Source organism: Anastrepha ludens, chromosome 2 (genome assembly GCF_028408465.1).
Source record: "Anastrepha ludens isolate Willacy chromosome 2, idAnaLude1.1, whole genome shotgun sequence".
Classification (NCBI taxonomy): Eukaryota; Metazoa; Arthropoda; class Insecta; order Diptera; family Tephritidae; genus Anastrepha; species Anastrepha ludens.
In genome coordinates this window covers 91,922,216-91,940,531 of record NC_071498.1, presented here as the reverse complement: position 1 = coordinate 91,940,531, position 18,316 = coordinate 91,922,216, and the positions used below count along the sequence as shown (strand labels likewise).

General features: G+C 36.5%; 1 protein-coding gene across 5 annotated transcripts in view; it reads right to left on the bottom strand.

The window, feature by feature from the left end:
- LOC128854759 (uncharacterized) overlaps positions 1 to 18,316 on the bottom strand; it is a 78,472-nt gene that overhangs the window by 14,219 nt on the left and 45,937 nt on the right. For all 5 annotated transcript variants that reach the window (XM_054089131.1, XM_054089129.1, XM_054089133.1 and 2 more), the window contains 2 exons: positions 17,401 to 17,557; positions 14,392 to 14,510 (listed from right to left, as the gene is read on the bottom strand). In XM_054089131.1, the coding sequence (XP_053945106.1) occupies positions 14,392 to 14,510; positions 17,401 to 17,557 (276 nt within the window). The remainder of the gene's footprint in view (positions 1 to 14,391; positions 14,511 to 17,400; positions 17,558 to 18,316) is intronic.

Here is an 18,316-nt window from a genome sequence, read left to right as displayed (position 1 = left end):
TTTCCGCAATTACTTCCAGTGCACGACTATTACACCAAAGTGATGGTCTATGCATAGATCTTTGTAGAACACCACAAAATGTAGGAATGTGTTTTCCCGATATAGCTACTACAATATCATCGGCGTATACAATTATCTTTCCTCCTTAGTTCATATTCGGGATATATTCTAACAACCTAAAAAGAAATGTTCTTTGAAAAACTAGACCCGCTTAGAGGCACTGTCGGACATATATTCTGAAAAATCGAATATAAGAGTTTTTTTCTAATAGCAGGCAGTAATCTGTGAGAATCGCACGATGAAGCAAGCAGTAATAAATACACCAGCAGAAGAAGGTTATCCTAGGAACAACCAACGCTACCCTTAACGCAAATGTTTACCAAAGTCACAAAAAGGTTTAATATTCTTAACACCCCTCTCCCTCTGGACCCTCTGGTAAGGTTTAGTATTGCTGCTACAACAACAACAACCAAACATATGCTGGCATCGTATCAGGCACTGACGCAATTCCAACACCGGTAAAACACCTTGGCCGACATATTGTACCAGAGAAGGTAATAAAACTCAATAAACTAACACAAACTCCAAATTTTATTGAGGAAGTTCGGCTCCAAGAAATACTCTGAATCTATGAGCGAGCACAAAAAATCTTCCAGTTCGCAGTACTAAGTATCCTCATAATAATAATAATAAGCACAATTGATTGCATTAAATTAAACGAGCTTTATTTTCATCTATAATTGTAGTTTTATTTAATTTTAAGCACTATTTAAAATATTTAAAGTTCAACTATTTAACGAATTGAAAATTTGCGCGTATAATTCAACCGAATAACCAAATAAAAATTTGTTTTGTATTATAGAAATGAATTATTACAGAAATGAATAAATAAATAAATAAAAGCTTTGCTTTTACTAGATAATTTGTATGCCATAAATAAAAACTCCATCTTAATTACTTGCACAAACCAATGCTCGAATACATAAAAAATATTTGTGTGACAAAAACAAATTTTAATATATACAGAAATTCAAATTTTTGGCTCATTAATAAACAACCAACTCCTTTTCATCCCACTGCATTCGAAATGTCATTGAATATTCAATAATAATAAATGAAATTAAATATTTTCCGCTGTAGAAATATTTATTTTCCACGAAAACTATTTGTGTAAGGGCAAAAATGTTGCTCAATTGACTTGCGTATGTATAGTTTTTGTATTTTAATCGCCTTTCAATGTCACCTATCAACTTGTATTTATAAAACGGATTTTATCTGTAGGTATTTATTTTTAAAATCGCATTAGACTGTAAATAATTTTTTCGATTTTTGTGTTTAGTACTCAAATCACTTCCTATTCCAATCTTTTTCTTTTTTTTTGAAGCTATTGCGTGTAGATGTAATTAGGGAAAGGAAATCGGGATAGACATTGAAAACGCGTTGACAAGAAAAATATTAGCTTAACATATTTGTGGTTTCAAATCAGCAAATCATTCAAAAAGTTGCAAACTAATCAATAGAATTTTACAGAACAAATATATATTATGTCCGCCAATCGCTTGCTACCTATCAAATATGTATATACCTACATACAAATGTACATATCACACCCTAAATACAAAAGGGTCACAACTCAAAATGTACTTCTGCTCAAATATGTAAAAACGGTCCGCGGATGTCATATGGCAAAAATAATTTTTTTTGTTTTTTGGTAGGACTGTTATAAGCTTACATGGCAAATTTCAGCGTGATATGTCACATAGTTTGTTTTCTGTGCTACTGTAAACAAGTCAAGCTCGGGTGTGGAAAATTTTGAGTTGTGCCGATTTTGTATTTAGGGTGCGATATACATTTTTTAAGGGGTTAGGGGTAGTCAGAATTTTCAAAAAATCGAGTTTTTTTTTTTTTTGCATTTTCTTAAAGTATAATGTTTTAAAAATATTGTGTAAAAATTTGAAGTGAATCCGACAAATACTTTTCAAGTTATTCAACAATTAACAAAGGGCGCTCGGCCGCTCCGGAGCCGATAGCAAAACTTTAAATGCGTTTTTCTCAAAACTATGTTTTTCAAACTGGTGAACACTGTAACTTAAAAACCGCTACGTAGATTTCAATAAAATTTATACAGCTTTTGAAAAACATAAAAAACTTGTGCCTGATCGAAGGATTTTTTTTTTTCAAAAATTTCGATTTTTTTTTAACAATTAACTGTTGGTTTTTTCCCGAAAATCTGAAAAATATTTCCTGAGGCCGCCATTTTGTTCATTTTGAAAAAAAAAAAAAGCTTCGATCCGGCTCGAGATTATCTATCAATAAAAGTAATTTTTCTCATCCGATTGGTTTTAGATGAATCTGCAAGGACTTGTGATGTTCACCGCAAGGGACTTCTGGAGAAACGGGCTTCACACAAACAGCGATAACTTTTGCAATTATAAATTTTTTTTTTTGAAATTTTGGTGAAGTCAAGTTAAAACATGATGTTTTTATGCTATGTTTTTATTTTTGTTAAATAAATTAATTAAGTAGCAAAAAAAAATTCGTGAAAATCATCATTTTTTCGGGCCTCTGACTACCCCTAACCCCTTAATAGGCTTTATGTGTGCGTAAAATTAGCAATACCTGCTCTTAATCCAATGTACAGGGTGTATGAAATGATTACTTTCTTGAATCAGATGCTGCTGAATCAACGACACTGGCATTTTTTCCCATCCCAAAATCTTGACTGTCGATTTTTATATTTGGAAATGTATTTCCTTCATAGGTTGAATGCCCCATGCGACATTAAAGATTAAGTAAAGGGTATTTCAGATCTAGATGTTGTAAAAATTTAGACGCCATGTAAAAATGTAGATTCTTTCAGGTTTCACTATTTTTATTCACAGTTCGATTCTTTACAGTGATATGTGAAATTACATAATTTAAGTGGACAGATACATGTAAACGGCCATATTTTCCCTAATTTTCATTAAAATTATTTAAAATTAAAAAGTCAATACATTTTTTTCAAAATTCGCATACAGTTTATTTATACCTACATTAAAATAATTAATTTTTTTTTTTATTTTAATCATTAAAAATGCCGGATGTACACTCAATTCTTCCTGGAAGGTCGCAGCGGGGCTTCTCAATCGGCGGGTATTGTAGCATCGGCGTCAGTGACCTGAATACAAAAAACCAAAAATTTTTTTGTTTATTAATGTCATAATTTCTATATGAATTAAAAAAAATACAATAGAAAAAAAGAAAAAATCGCGGAATAAAATGCTTAAAAAAAATAAATTTTGGAGTAAATTTTCCTAGTATTTTTGTTTCGAAAAAACTATTTGTTATTATTATATATTATGTCCACACCTTCAGATAAAATCCGCTAAGTAATCGATTCATAAATGCCTAATTATTGAGAACGTCGAGATATCGATGTTGAAGATTGTTCAGTAACACTTTGCGCGATAGCAACAATATTCTCAACAGAGCGTCTAATGTTTAGTCTACCAGCCATTTTTCTGTCACTAACAAAACCAGTCTCTGAAAATTTTTTCCCAACCTTTGAATCGTCAACTCAATTCGACGATTATTTACACCAAAACAATCACGATTTTTGCGACATGTTGTTCTTAAAGATCGATAATTTTCATAATAAGTTTCAATAACTTGAACGCGTTGTTCTATCATGTAGAATTCTGCATCTGTCTACTTGACTAATGATGCTTTCCATTTCAATTCAATGCTCATAACTTAGTCAAAAATGAACCGATTTTAATGATTCTGGGTTCAAAATGACCGCCATTACTTGCACGATTGACTTCATGTAGAAACAATTGCAAAAAAGTAGTTGAACATTTTTTATTTTGTAACTTTTTCCAAATTAAAAGAACATCTCAAACTTTAATTGAACTGAATGCCCAGTAGCTAAAATGAGTTGTTTTTGAGTAATCAATTGTTGAGTAAAAAACCTGTTTCGTACTTTTTGTTTTTTGCAAAATAAAAAACGTTCAACTACCTTTTTGCAATTGTTTCTACATGAAGTCATTCGTGCAAGTAATGACGGTCATTTTGAACCCAGAATCATTAAAATCGGTTCATTTTTGACTAAGTTATGAGCATTTAAAAAAAAAATTGTCTTATATAATTAAAAAAAATCGATTTTGAGCCGAAAAATAAAATTGCCGATAAATCTTGAAAAAAAAATTTTTCGGGCGAACAAAAAAATACGTGTCTCATTATTTTGACCAGAGAGCAACATATTTGAGTTACATCGAAATCGAAGAACATGACCCGAATAGCCCGGTTGAATTGAAATGGAAAGCACCTAATGTGAAAGATCACATAAAAAAGGTACCGTCTAGAAATTATTCATCGTCAAAAGACCTTCTATGTTAATATTGCATACTCAGTTTTTATTTTCTTATCGGTTTAGGTTTTTGTAGGATGTCATTAAATATTTACTTTCACTTTATACTATTAATACGGATACCAAATGAAAGATGATATATTCAGCGTTTAAAACAATATTTGCTCACTCCTTCTTCTGGCTGTTTTATAAATGTAAACAACGCTATTAATCTTTCCGGGAATGAAATAAAGTATACGAAATGTATATGTTCTTATGTTTTGAAACAGCTGCGGAAGATTTATTTTGGTTACACAGCCATGATTTCCGAATATTTATGGGCTAGAAGTGAAGGGAAGAAACTATGAAAAGAGCTTTAGTTTCAGCAGGAGGCTGTACTAGCTAATATAGCCATTGAAAATATCGGTATTTTGCTCACTGAGCTCCATAATCGTTTAATCAGCCAACTCTGAAATGTTAATTGGTTGTAGTGAAATTAAGATGTTATGTGTAAAACTCAGAAGCGAGTGTTTGTGAATTACACTATGCAACAATTTTGGGGTTATTGACGGCGAAATGAAACTAATTTAGGTTGAAAATACTGGGCTCATATATGAAAACCCAGAAAAGCTTTATGTATTTTGTAGAATATTTTATTTTTATAATAATGTGACTAATAATGTGTTGGGTGTTTAGCGGAGCTCCACCTCCTCTTCATACAACATAAACTGACTTCTACGCACAACGTAGAATTTATACCTGAGATTTTCATGGACAACTCGACAAATAATACCTTTAGAAACATTAAGCTCCCTCCCAAGGGCTCACTAAACAGGTCAATCATCGCTTGGACTTGATGAATAAATTCTGCAGATCGGACAGGGTAAGAACGTTTCTTGTGTTTTTTGCGGCTTGCAACATATTCTGCATTTCCACCTGAAGCTTCCAATTTACGGCGAACCTTATGAGCGAATCAAGAAATTTGGATGTTTCTAAGAAATTTGGATATTTCTAAAATTGGTTCAGGAAGTTAAAGCCACATACGAGGGGGTTCAATAAGTACCTCTCTCAGAGATGAAGATAACTACCATTTTTTCAAAAGTTTTTATTTTATTTTTCAATCTGGTCCCCTTTTAGAAAGATACACTTCTCCTAACGCTCCGGTCTTTTTTTTTAACCCCTCCAAAAAATAGAACTTATCGAACTCTCCAAAATACGTCTCTGTATTGGCAATGACTTTCTCCTTTGAACTAAATTTTTTCCCCGCGAACCATTTCTTCATGTTAGAGAACAGAAAAAATGTCACAGGGCGCAATTCATGCAGTTGGGGGGTGAAAACTCCGGATGTGCTAGTGCGTTATCGTGGTGACACAGTAGCTTTTCTTTCGCCAAATGCGGTCTTCATCAAGTTTTTGTCGAAGAGGTTCAATAATTCACTGTAGTATTGTCCAGTGATCGTTCTTGCTTTTTCTAAAAAATCCATAGGGATGGCGCCGTTTGCATCCCAAAAAATCGTCGCCATGACATTTCCGGCTGATGGAACTGTCTTCGCCTGCTTTAGAGCAGATTCACCGTGAAAAATCCTTTATTTTCATTGTTGCTTGGTTTTTAGTGTGTAATGGTGAATCCAAGTTTCATCAACGGTGACAAAACGACGCAAAAATTCCTTCAGGTGTCGCTTAAATTGCTCCAAACAGTGCTTCGAAGTTAACAGCCGCATCCGCTCATTGTCCGCCGTAAACAATCGCGGCAGTCATCGGGCCAACAATTTTATCAGCGCGAACTTATCATGTAAAATATTAATTGCCGTTCCGATCGACACACCTATGGCCTGTGTTCTTTCGCGCACTTTCGGTCGTCGATTAGCGAGCATCAGGTCGTGGGCTTTTTGAATGATTTCCTCGCTAACCACGTCTGCCGGGCATCCTAGTTGCTCCTCATCAAAAACGGATGTTCGCCCACGTTTAAATTCGTTAAACCAATATCTAACTGTGGTCATAGATGGCAAAGCATCCCATAGACAGCATCCAATTTTGATTTAAACTCCTCGCATTTTTTCCCATCCAAAAACAAAAATCGAATTTCCGAGCGATACTGCACCTTTTCCATCTTAGCGAAAATCACGAAACGTGTCTAACTATAATAGCTGCCAAATATAAACTAACCTATCAATCAGTCTGAAATTTATTTTGCCGTCGTTTGAAAGATGGCAGCATACGATGCTAAGACCAACTTCCCTGAGGAACGTCCTCTGTCATCAAAGACGGGTACTTATTGAACCGCCCTCGTATGTATATGCATCATCTCATCTCACTGTGACGGGTATTGAGCAATTCTGTTTTCCAAAATAGCACTTTGCCCTTGGAATGCATGCATCTGTGTTTCAAGCGCAGGTGTATGCAGTTCAAGAAGCGATGAACTTTGTTGTGGAAAACCGATAGATCTATATGTGTCTGCAACGAGAGCCAAGGTTTGCTTATGGCCTTAGACAGCCCCCAACCACATCAGGGATAGTCGAGTCCTGTAAATCCAGGCTGAACTATGTCGGTAGACATAATAGCCTGATGCTAACATGGGTCCCGGAATACGGGGGTATCGCGGGTAACAAGGCCTCTGACTCGTCTGTTGTGTTAAGAGCGACCATCTTGGTTCCTTGGCACCACAAAATCTACTCAGATTTCTTCGGAGATCGGGTAGATTTATATTAGATGAATTAAAATGAAATGAAAATGGACTTAATTAATGTCTGAATGCTGCACTTGCCAGTTGTCCCGACAAAAAAAAAAAAAATGTATATGCATGCTCTCACGCAATACCAATTACTCATTCTTTCATAGGCATTTACGTGGCAAATACACAAATCTGATCTCTGGGTCGGTAACTGCTGGGTATTATTATTTGGCCTTAGACTTTCATTCTGAGTTGGATTGATTGCGCCACCTACATGGCTGTTGCACTGTGTTATCGGTCGAGCCAAGGTCTTGAAAAATCAAGTCCAAACGACACGCTACTGCGATGAAAGCCAAAACAGGCACATTAGAGAACTGTGTTCAGTAAATAAAGGACATATTAATGATTGCTCATTTTTCCGTAATACATGGAATACAGGAATATTTGTGTATACTTAACACTTACACACTTTAATGGCTGCTTCGCTGAGCTCCTCCGCCTACTTGTGGTGTGCGTCTTGATATTTTTCAGCTTAATCCCTCCTCAGAGCAGCAGACAGTTTTTTTATGAAAAACTTTTTTAATGGCAGAAATACTTTCGGAGATTTACCATTGTCTGTCCGCTATTAAAAACAACTTTTTCTATTATTTGGTGTTTCGTGCCATAATACAGTAAAATAAATTGAGTTGTATTCACCGCATTTGATTTTGAAAAACATACTTGTGTGCATTCGGTCCAAGAGCAAATGTGTGCCTCAACGTACATACAAATACACAAGAAACTCGCTTAACAGTTTTCGTCAGTTTTCAATAAAACTTTGATTTCCTCAACTTTACTCTACTTAAGCAACTTCCACTCGCCTGTTACACATCATGCATGGCCTTAATTGGATGATATGGCAAAGTCCACTGTACTGAACTCCCATTATCGTGATGACTTATCAGCTTTTTGCCCTTTCGCCGCCTTTTAGCAACTATGCTTTGCTTAATCTGTTTTCACATTCTTTCTTCCGTTTTCGTGGAATTTCTGCAAATTCACTCAAACAAAATTATCGCCCTGCTTAACTGACTTGTTCTTGCTTATTCCAGTGAAATGAAGCACTTATTTGCCCTTTAGAGCTCGTTGGGGCCGATCAAAAATCAACAATTTTCGATTTGGTTAATTATTAGCTGCTTTGTTTATTATTTGCCGTTATAATTAAATGATGTCAATATTTTACTTTCACTTATTCACTTATTTTTTGTTGGCTCATATTGAGGGAATTTCATTAGCGTTTCATAATTTGCTTAATGTACTTAGGTGAAGTTAGTGAAATGTTTGATTAATTACAATGACCGTTTTTTCCTTAATTGGGATTTAAACGCGTAAGCTGTATAAAAGTCAACAAAGTAATCGGCAATTGAATGTCAAGTGTTTTATATATGTTAGGGATGCAATTAATTTTAACTTAAAACTTTTTAACTTTCTTTATTTAGGCATTCCCAATATTTGTTAACTAAAGTAAACAACTCGCCACTTGCTAACGCTTGGCGAAAAGAAAATGCCTATATTTAGTTGCTCGCATATATTTATGTATTTTATAAAATTGCGGGGATTATACAGGGTGATCTATCTATAATTTTGAATTTAATTTGGTTATAAATAAAATTCGCACGAATATTCTTGAATGCTTTTTGTTTTTTTGCAAACAGTAAACCTTGAAACATGAAAATCCCTCATTCATTCAAAAACTTCTACAGCTGGAAGGAGACCATTTTATCAACTAAATTTTTAAATACGTTTCGCGAGTGTCGGCACTTGTCTCAGCAATGGCAATTTCGACTCACCTCTTTAATCGCCTCTGGATAGTTGGCGTAATATTTATAAGGCGTTTTTCAATAGGTGCGCTTCAACTTTTTTCCGATAGGGAAGGCGAACGACGCAATATTTTTTATTTTTCGCTTGTCATTTGTAAACTTCATTAGTATACATTTCATCATGGAACGCTACACACTTGAGCAACGATTGCAAATCGTGCAAATTTTTTATGAAAATAATCGTTCTGTTGCTTCTACTTTAAGAGCATGATTTTCCAAAAAAACATCTTCAGTGATGAAGCTCACTTTTGGCTCAATGGCTTTGTCAACAAGCAAAATATGCGTTACTGGGCAGAAAGCAATCCACACGTGATTCATGAGGCACCGTTGCATCCCGAAAAAATCACTGTTTGGTGCGGTTTGCATGCCGGCGGCATAATTGGTCCATATCTTTTCGTTGACGAGAACGATCGCCACGTTACTGTGAATGGAAATCGTTACCGCGACATGATAAACGATTAATTTTGGCCGCAATTGAATGGTATAGACTTAGACAACATGTGGTTTCAACAGGACGGGGCCACAAGCCACACAGCACACGCTACAATTGATTTGTTGAAGAGTAAGTTCGATGAGCGCATTATTTCCAGAAATGGACCGGTCGAATGGCCGCCGCGCTCGTGTGATTTGACGCCTCTAGACTATTTTCTTTGGGGTTATGTGAAGTCATTGGTCTACAGTAACAAGCCGGCGACGATTTGTGAGCTCAGAGCCAATATTGGACGCGAAATTGATGGAATTTCGGCCGATTTATGCAAAAGAGTGGTCGAAAATTGGGTTCAACGATTGAACTTCGTAAAACGTGCACGCGGTGGTCATGCAAAAGAAATCGAATTTTATACTTAAATGTATATGTTCAAACTCGATAATAAAAAAAAATTAGTTAAAAAAGTTAAACCGTTTGTGTTTTATTAAAAAAAAAAGTTGAAGCGCTCTTACTGAAAAACGCTTTATTTAACGATGTGCCACAAAAAATATTATATTCTAATGGAGTCAAATCAGAGTTTTTAGAAGGCCAATTTAGTCACCGTTTCGGCAATCGTTTTCAAAGGCGTCTCTACCTTATCAATTTGGGAAAACAAAAATTCGGCTTACATGGCACGGGAATGCTCGCCACTGATTGTAACAGCGGCTTCTTCCCGATTAAGAAGAAAAATTTCCATAATACTTTACCAAAATCTTCGCTAAACATTTACCCGTAGTTAATGTGTCAGTTTCTAAATACTGACGCGGGGATTGTTCGCCCCCATTTGCAACAATTCTGTATGCTACCATAGCCGCGAAGGTTAAAATGGAAAAATATATTACAGTTTGCGTTGAATACCTAAAAAATATATTCTCAATATTTTCCAATTTTGTTCAAGCGAAAAACGATCTATTTTGTGAATGTCTAAGTTAGGTTGTTGCGACTGTCCGCTTAGAGAAACTGTTTTATTCCAACACCGAATAGTTAGGTAAGAGAATCAAAATCTTAGCTAAGGCTGGACAACTACAAAAGAAGAGTTCTACTGTTTTTTCCTCTTCCTCCTTTCTACAGCTGCTGTAGTAATCATGAGAAAATACTGCCGATGACCGGTGACACGAGCCTCGACCTTCGAGAAGTTCTCTCTTGAGAGGTTGAGCAATTCTCTGGATCTTTTCCTATCTATTTGCGGCCAAATTAGTCCGTTACAAATGCCAAACCATGAACTAAATTAATACCTCTAACGTAGGTTGTTTTAGTTGTATGTATAAAAAAAAACAATCGATAGATTAAATTTCAAGTACAATATACAGGGCCCGCCATCTATCGTTACGGATTTGAACTAGGTATGGGAGCTTGAATTAGTTTTAAAGGTTTTTTTCGAAGATTAGGGGCTTTATTGTGAAAAAACGGTACAAAATATTTTATTCGAAGTATTGGCCATCGCTAGCTACAACTTTCGCCCATCTTTCGGGCAATTTCCGGATGCCGTTTCTCCAAAATTCTGGCCGCTGCTTGGCTATCCATGACTCAACCCATATTTTGGTAGCCTCGTACGAGGAGAACCGCTGGTCCGCCAAATCGAGACTCATATGCCGGAACAAATGATAATCGGAGGGAGCTATGTCTGGACTATACGGCGGGTGGGGTAACACTTCCCAGCCAAGCGTTCCAAGGTATTTTTTGACAGGTTGAGCGACATGCGGCCGAGCGTTGTCATGTTGCAAAATAACCTTGTCGTGCCTTTTTACCGTTTCCGGCCGTTTTTCTTTTAATGCCCGGCTTAAACGCATCAATTGCAGTCGGTAACGATCCCCCGTGATTGTTTCTCCCGGTTGGAGCAGCTCAAAATATACGACGCCGACCTGATCCCACCAAATACAGAGCATGATTTTCTTGCCGTGAATATTCTGCTTGGCCGTCGACGTTGATGCGTGGCCGGGCAAACCCCATGATTTTTTGCGTTTTGGGTTATCGTAGTGGATCCATTTTTCGTCGCCAGTCACCACCCGATGCAAAAAACCCTTCCGATTTTGTCGCTCGATCAGCAATTCGCACGTAAAAAGTCGCCGTTCGACGTCGCGCAGCTTCAACTCGTACGGGACCCAATGTCCTTGCTTTTGGATCATTCCCATCGCTTTTAGACGCTTGCAAACGGTTGATTTATCAACGCCCAATGATTCAGCAAGCTCTTCTTGGGTTTGGCACGAGTCCTCGTTTACCAATTCCCCCAATTCCGCGTCCTCGAACTTTTTGGGCTGGCCAAGACGCTCCTTGTCTTCGGTGTGAAAATCACCACTTTTGAATCGTCGAAACCAGTACTCACATGTTGAAATCGACGGAGTATGGTCTGGGTAGGCCTCCTGCAGCAATTCACGGACTTGGGCTGTATTTTTTTTCAAATTGAATCAGAAAAGCAAAGCTTCCCGCAAATTGCGTTTCGACGGCACGAAAGTTGACATACTCGGAGCACGAAAACACTGCGTTGTTTATACTTCAGCGAAATTACAGATACTGATAAACAAAGCCTAGGGATGAGGCTTTGTCAAGAATATATATTCAGTATTGCCAACGCGATAAAGTGATAAATAGCGCCATCTGTGTGTCACCTTTAAAACTAATTCAACCTCCAATATTATTTGAAGAATGGTAACACTTAGCTGTCATCTGATTTGACAGAAAATTAGTTGTATTCTTCCGCTGAACGAAAATGGTTGTGTATACGCTCAAATAACGCTGGGAAATATTGCGTTTTCGCTTCGCTTCATGGGCTTGGGATCGACTTGAAGAAGATGAAGACTTTTACCTAAAAATCATCTTTTATCATCACGGGACGATCATAAAGCTTAAAAATGAAATTATAGAGCCCGAACTATGCCGAAATAGTCATGACACATTTTGATACATACATCCCGTGTTGCCGAAGGAGTCGTGGTAGCCATTCAACGGCATAAATGTCATACAATAAAAAAATATGATGAAATAAAAAAAACAAAATTTCTAAATTTGTTGTGTTTTATTTATGAAATAAAATCTGGCGTATTTTTGAGTCAACCCATAGTCCCGTTTCGACAGTCTACAATTTGACGATTGACGCTAGATAGTTTCTTTCAGGGCTCACTTGGGCTTAGCGATAGCGCTCTATGAACTTTTAATGTCTTTCAAAAACGATTTCCGTCAGTGCTCAGATTAACAGGGAAAATGATGTGGCTGAAGAGGAGTTTTCCATATTTAAAATTTTATTAAGCAAATAAGAATTCGGATGCTCATGCGCAAAGTTGGCGGTTATTTTTTTTGCAATATCGTCTATCCTAAAACTCGAATTGTATATTGAATTTTTTTTGTTGATTGCTGATATGACACTTATACTATAGGGTGGGCCATGTAAAATTTGCTTTTTGAATCGGCTATAAAAAAAAAACTAATCACTAACACAAAAAATATTTATTTTTATTTTGAAGATTGAACATTGTCATTTATGAATGAAAAATAATATCGTTCAAATGACTGTCACGGCTGGCTTTACAGTAGGCCATTCGATCAACCCAATTTTTAAGCACATTTTCGATCGTTTGTGCTCCAATTTCATTAATGGCAACTTCGATTTCGTGTTTTAAAGCATCAATCGTCTCCGGATGGTTCGCATAGTATTTGTCCTCAACAGCTCCCCACAAAAAATAGTCCAACGGGCTTAAATCACAGCACCGAGGCGGCCAATTGATATCGGAATTCAAAAACGGTAGCCAAAAATTCGAGTGCAACTTTGGCAGTGTGACAAGTTGCACCGTCCTGTTGAAACCAAATGTCGTCCATGTCATCCTCTTCAATTTTTGGAAACAAAAACTCGTTGAGCATGTCACGGTAACGCTCGCCATTTACTGTAACCGCGGAAGAAGAAGAAGGCTCACCACTTTGGAAATAGGTTTTCAATATTTCCCAATTTTGTGCAAGCGAGCGTATAGTGTCCCATTTCGTAAATTTCAAACCTTTAAGTAAATTATGAACACATTTGACATGTCATTTATGTTACCATTCTCAAAAAAATAGGTGGTTCAAAAGCAAACCCTACATGAGCCAGCCTGTAGCTGCTCAATGATATTACACCGTGCCGCAAAAGTCTACTTTTCTGTTATCCCGAAAAACTTTATATATTTAGTAGTAATACTGTATACTTAGTTTTTCTCTTTCTTTAAAGAACTTAAAAGTTTCAAAGGAGAAATTTTTCAAAAAAATTTCAATACTCATATTATTATATATTAATAATAATATGGATATTAAATAAAAGATAATATATTCGGTTATTGAAATAAAATCGGAAAGGAAAGAACACTTGCCTTTTGCTTGGATAAATATAGATTTTTATGGTATCATTGCGTATACTTCATTTCATGGGAGCAAAATTCAACTATTTTCTTTACGTTTTAATAAAACAGACAGAAGAATGAAGTCGATTGAAAACAATTTTGTTTAAAGCTGGATATATTCTTTCTTGTTTTATAACCGTATTAATATCATAGACTGAGTATATGTATTTAAAACAATTTTTGAAAATTTAGTCCTTTAGAGGTATAACGTCCTTTAAAAAATTTAATTGATGATAAAATAAAAAACGGAGTATGCAGCATTACTACAAAAAATCTAAAGTCTCGTTTACGTATGAAATTTTTCAAGGATAACTTTGAGTGTCACGCAGTGCTTTACATCATTTCAACAAATCTCTCAATACTGTATATTTATTGGGTATATCTTATAACAAATTAAGTGCCAGCGCAAAGATAACCCCGCCCCCAACACTAAATTAATTTTATTTTTCCCCCCAAAATAAATTTTAATTGACCTAATAAGAGCACAAGAAGTCCAGCTGAAGCCGCACAACCACACCGGTTTACAAATCATATTAGAAAATTAATGAAATAAGTTCTAATTGATTAAATTCAAAACCACAATATTATTAACCCCGCAACCAAATCAAACAAACCAGCAATGAGCTGCTAGCGAATGAAGTGAAATTTAAATACTGGTAGATACTTAAGTAAAAACGCAAACAACCGCACACAGAGTATAATACTTACCGACACAAATGCCGCAAGGAGACGACGCCGTACACCTGCTCCTTGGTGATGATACGATCAATTAAAAGGCGGCCATATTTCTCGAAAAACAGCTCCCGGCGGGCACTGTAGATAATTGGCTGGGAAAAGAGGGAGAAAAAGAAGAACTTTTAAGACAAGTGGTACAAGTGAATGTAATGCAAGTCAATGGGAAGCAAAGAAGTGAAAAAGTGTGTAATGAAATTTGAGTAAGTCATTTTGCGTGTTGGCCAAGACAAGAAGAAAATGTGAGACACAATTAAATTGCAAAAGTTCGCACTTGACTAACAATCCACTCTGACTAGTACGGGAAAATAGTCAACTTATAAGGCTTTCTAGTGCTGCAAGCAGATATGTGACACCTCTGCATGCACTTGCAATGCACAGCCTCAAATTTAGTTACACTAAAACATGATTTCTAAAGCAATACACTGTTATGTGTTGGAATTCAAAGCTCTTAGCGCCTACGCTGAGGTTGAAGACTGGCACATATTTATGTGTATGATGCACTTTACTAACAAATACGCATACGCAATTGAAAGCACTGCATTCGAAAGTATTATTTTAGAAAATATGTAGTATACGTAACGCGCCTGGTGCAGAGAACTGCAGCGCTATAAAATTTCATTCCACTACACACTTCATTCCCTGACTCGTGTATAGTCGTGTGCTAAAGCAATGCGTTACCATGCGAGTACTTTATGTGAATGCAGCGCCCAGGGTTGGCGCCAGTAACCACAACTTGCAATTTAACTATCGCCATCAACAACAATCGTCCATAGCCACAACAGCAGCAGCGACATATCGTATTTTCAACTTTACAACGAGTATTCCGAAACACTAAAGAATGGCACGCGAAAGTCTATCCGTTGAGTAGTGCGCGCATATACGAGGGGAAGCCAAAAAGTTTGCTGCATGTATGAATTGTCGAAAAGAGGCTAAAAACTACTTAGTCAGTACCACATATACTAAGTTGTAGTCAAATCGTTACTAAAGTTTGAAATATTATCAGATAAACAAGTCAATGGGGAGGAAAATTCCATTTGATCTTCTAACTAAGTTTCTTATTAAGTAAGGAAAATCACCGTAACATAGTAACACCACTCATTCTTCTTCTTGTTTGGCGGGTTAACTGCTTAAGCAATTTTGTGCGAGTTTAACAAAGCGCTCCAATAGTTTGTCTCTCGTGCTTACCGGTGCCAGTTGGGCCCACCAAGTGAAGTCAAGTCCTTCTCCACCTGATCTTTCCAACATAGAAGGAGTAGAAATCTGCTCCCAGCTACCACTAGCTGGTACCGCATCGAATACTTCCAGAGCAGGAAAGAAGTCACACGACAGGGAGTCGCCCTGTTTGAAATATCGTTTGGTATCAAATGGCTCGGAGAAGTCTTCACCAATGCCGAAGGCGTTGCCTTTATTACTCAGCGTCATTTTGCACAACCGTACTAGTTTTAGGGAAATACAAATTCAGACATCGAGGCATATAAGCAACTCCTCTTCATGCCGTCCAAGTCGGCTATAAAATCGACGAAAAGATTATTCGATTCTACTTTAATGGTTTCTGGTTAATGGTGGATTCTGGTTAATTGTGGACTCTACAGGTCTAAAACCACATGGAAAAGGTCCAATGAGTTGGTTCATGGTGGGCTTTAGTCTTTCACAGTTTCGTTGGTTGGTTGGTTCAAGTGGTCATACATCCAGAAACCAACTAGCGCTTCCGTACCATTTTGTTGTCATATCCTCGTTACCAACTTGATTACCAGCTATTTAGAGCATGACTATATCTAGTCTGTGCGGTTTAAGAGCCTTATTACGTTGTTGGCATCTAAGCCAGACAGTTGTTCGAGACCCTCGAAGACCCTCAAAAGCCAGTTATGACTGTCGTTAGTCTCCAGGCGTCCCGTCGTTTCATGTTTTACAATTTTGACGATTTTGACGATTGTTTGAGGTTGTAGGTGGGCAATAACGTTCTGCTAATTACGATTCGGAGATATTTTAAAGAAATTGTATTCTTGACTGCACTTAATGGTGTGAATACCGATTCTGCAAGAGCGTTATTAATTGGCAGATTCCCCACTTGCCAGTTCATTTGCTTTTTCGTTACCTTCAATGCTCCGATGTCCCCGCATCCAAATTAAGGTAACTTTATGGTTTTCACTAAAGGTGGAAAGGCTATTCCTTTGTTCCACCACCATAGAGGTTGTTGTAGCTGAATCCAGTGCCTTGATTACAGCTTGACTATCCGAAAGATTGCCCTTACTTTTAAATTATTATTCCATTCCACAAAAGGAAAATGAGCTTGGCTATAGAAATAGAATTCACTAGAGCAACAAGAAAATGTAAATATATTTTGCTTTTGCAATTATTTGGTTTTTTTTTTCGGATAGACTTATGACATAAGTATAGCATCTTTGCGCCATAAGCAGACTTTTTAGAGTGCCTCTGTAACTATATTTCCGAAAAAAGTAGTTTCGCACTATCTAATAAACTTTGTCTCAACATTGTCTTCAAAATCAAAAACTTTTCACATTTGCGAATGTAAACAACGCAACAACTCACTTTAGCATTCAAACCACCAAATCGCGAAAAAAATCATATAAACTGTCCTATTAACAACACCTCGCCTTCATACTCATAATTAAGAAGTAAAGTAGGGCTGATGCGTAAATCTAGATAAAATACTTTTTCTTATGGTATAAATATCGGAAAGGAAAAATAAATTTTGTGATCTCCCCTCGTATTCTATTGCTTACAAGCATATCTGCGTGCCGTAGAGACACACAAACTTGCACAAACCAAGGGCAGATGTTAAGCATCCGCCCAACCAGTTTGGAGTTTACAGTATGCCGTAATGTCTGTGACACGCCCTCACGTCAGTTAAATTCACTTTGTCAGTATATTGCATTTTTACAAGTTTTTCAATGGATGTTACTTAAGCGCACATATATGTATATATGTATGTATATAAGAAGCTAGTGTACGCGTACTCACCTTGTATGGCATTTCAATCATTGGTATGTTGCGTAGTAAAATTTGCAAGCATGACACATTTTGTAAAACGTAATTACGTCCGTTCTCAATGAGTTTCTCGAGCAAAGCGTGAACGACGGAGGCGCCACCATCTGGCGGATTGGGATGGGCGCCATATCTACAAAATCGTATTAAAAGAAAAAGAACAATAAAAACAATTGAGTACATAAAACCCAGTTTTAAATCAAATTTTAACGAAACAACCGAGGCAAGAAGGTGGAAAGAAACCTCTGACATAAATTAGAAGTGAAATGTAAATTCCATATTGTCGTTGAGTAATTACTTAGTGATCTGGTTAAGAAAATTTCTGTTTGATAGCAGATACGGAAAGAGTGCACTAGTGAATTCAGATGCTGCCCTAGATACTTAACATAATTCTGAACGGAATGTACCTACAGATAAAATATTTCCCTTTTTCCCACTTAACAAAAACTTTTTCTTTTTTATTGCTTCCAAAAAATATTACATCTGTCTATATTAACAATAAGTAATTTGTTTTAAAGATATTGGGATAGTTAAGGGATACAGTAAGGCCATTGCACTTCAGTATCACTTAGAAATATGTAGTACATTTGTAAAATATTTAATATAATCATTTAAATAATTCCATAAGCATATTTCCTATTATTATCTAGGTATGTTGGGGTTTTTCGTTTTAGTCTCTTTTTATTGAATTTTTCTTCAGCAGAAAACTTCCTCATAGTCGGATTTGTGGTGCGTCAGAAGTCTGCTTATGTGCCTGCTGCTCGAAATTTGTATTGCTTCGTCAACTGTGTCGATGTTTAAGTCGCGGTGAATGTCAGCGTTTGGTTATACCATCGTGCATTTGTTATTGTCCTAAGTATTTTCGACTGGGCACGTTGCAGTATTGTCAAAT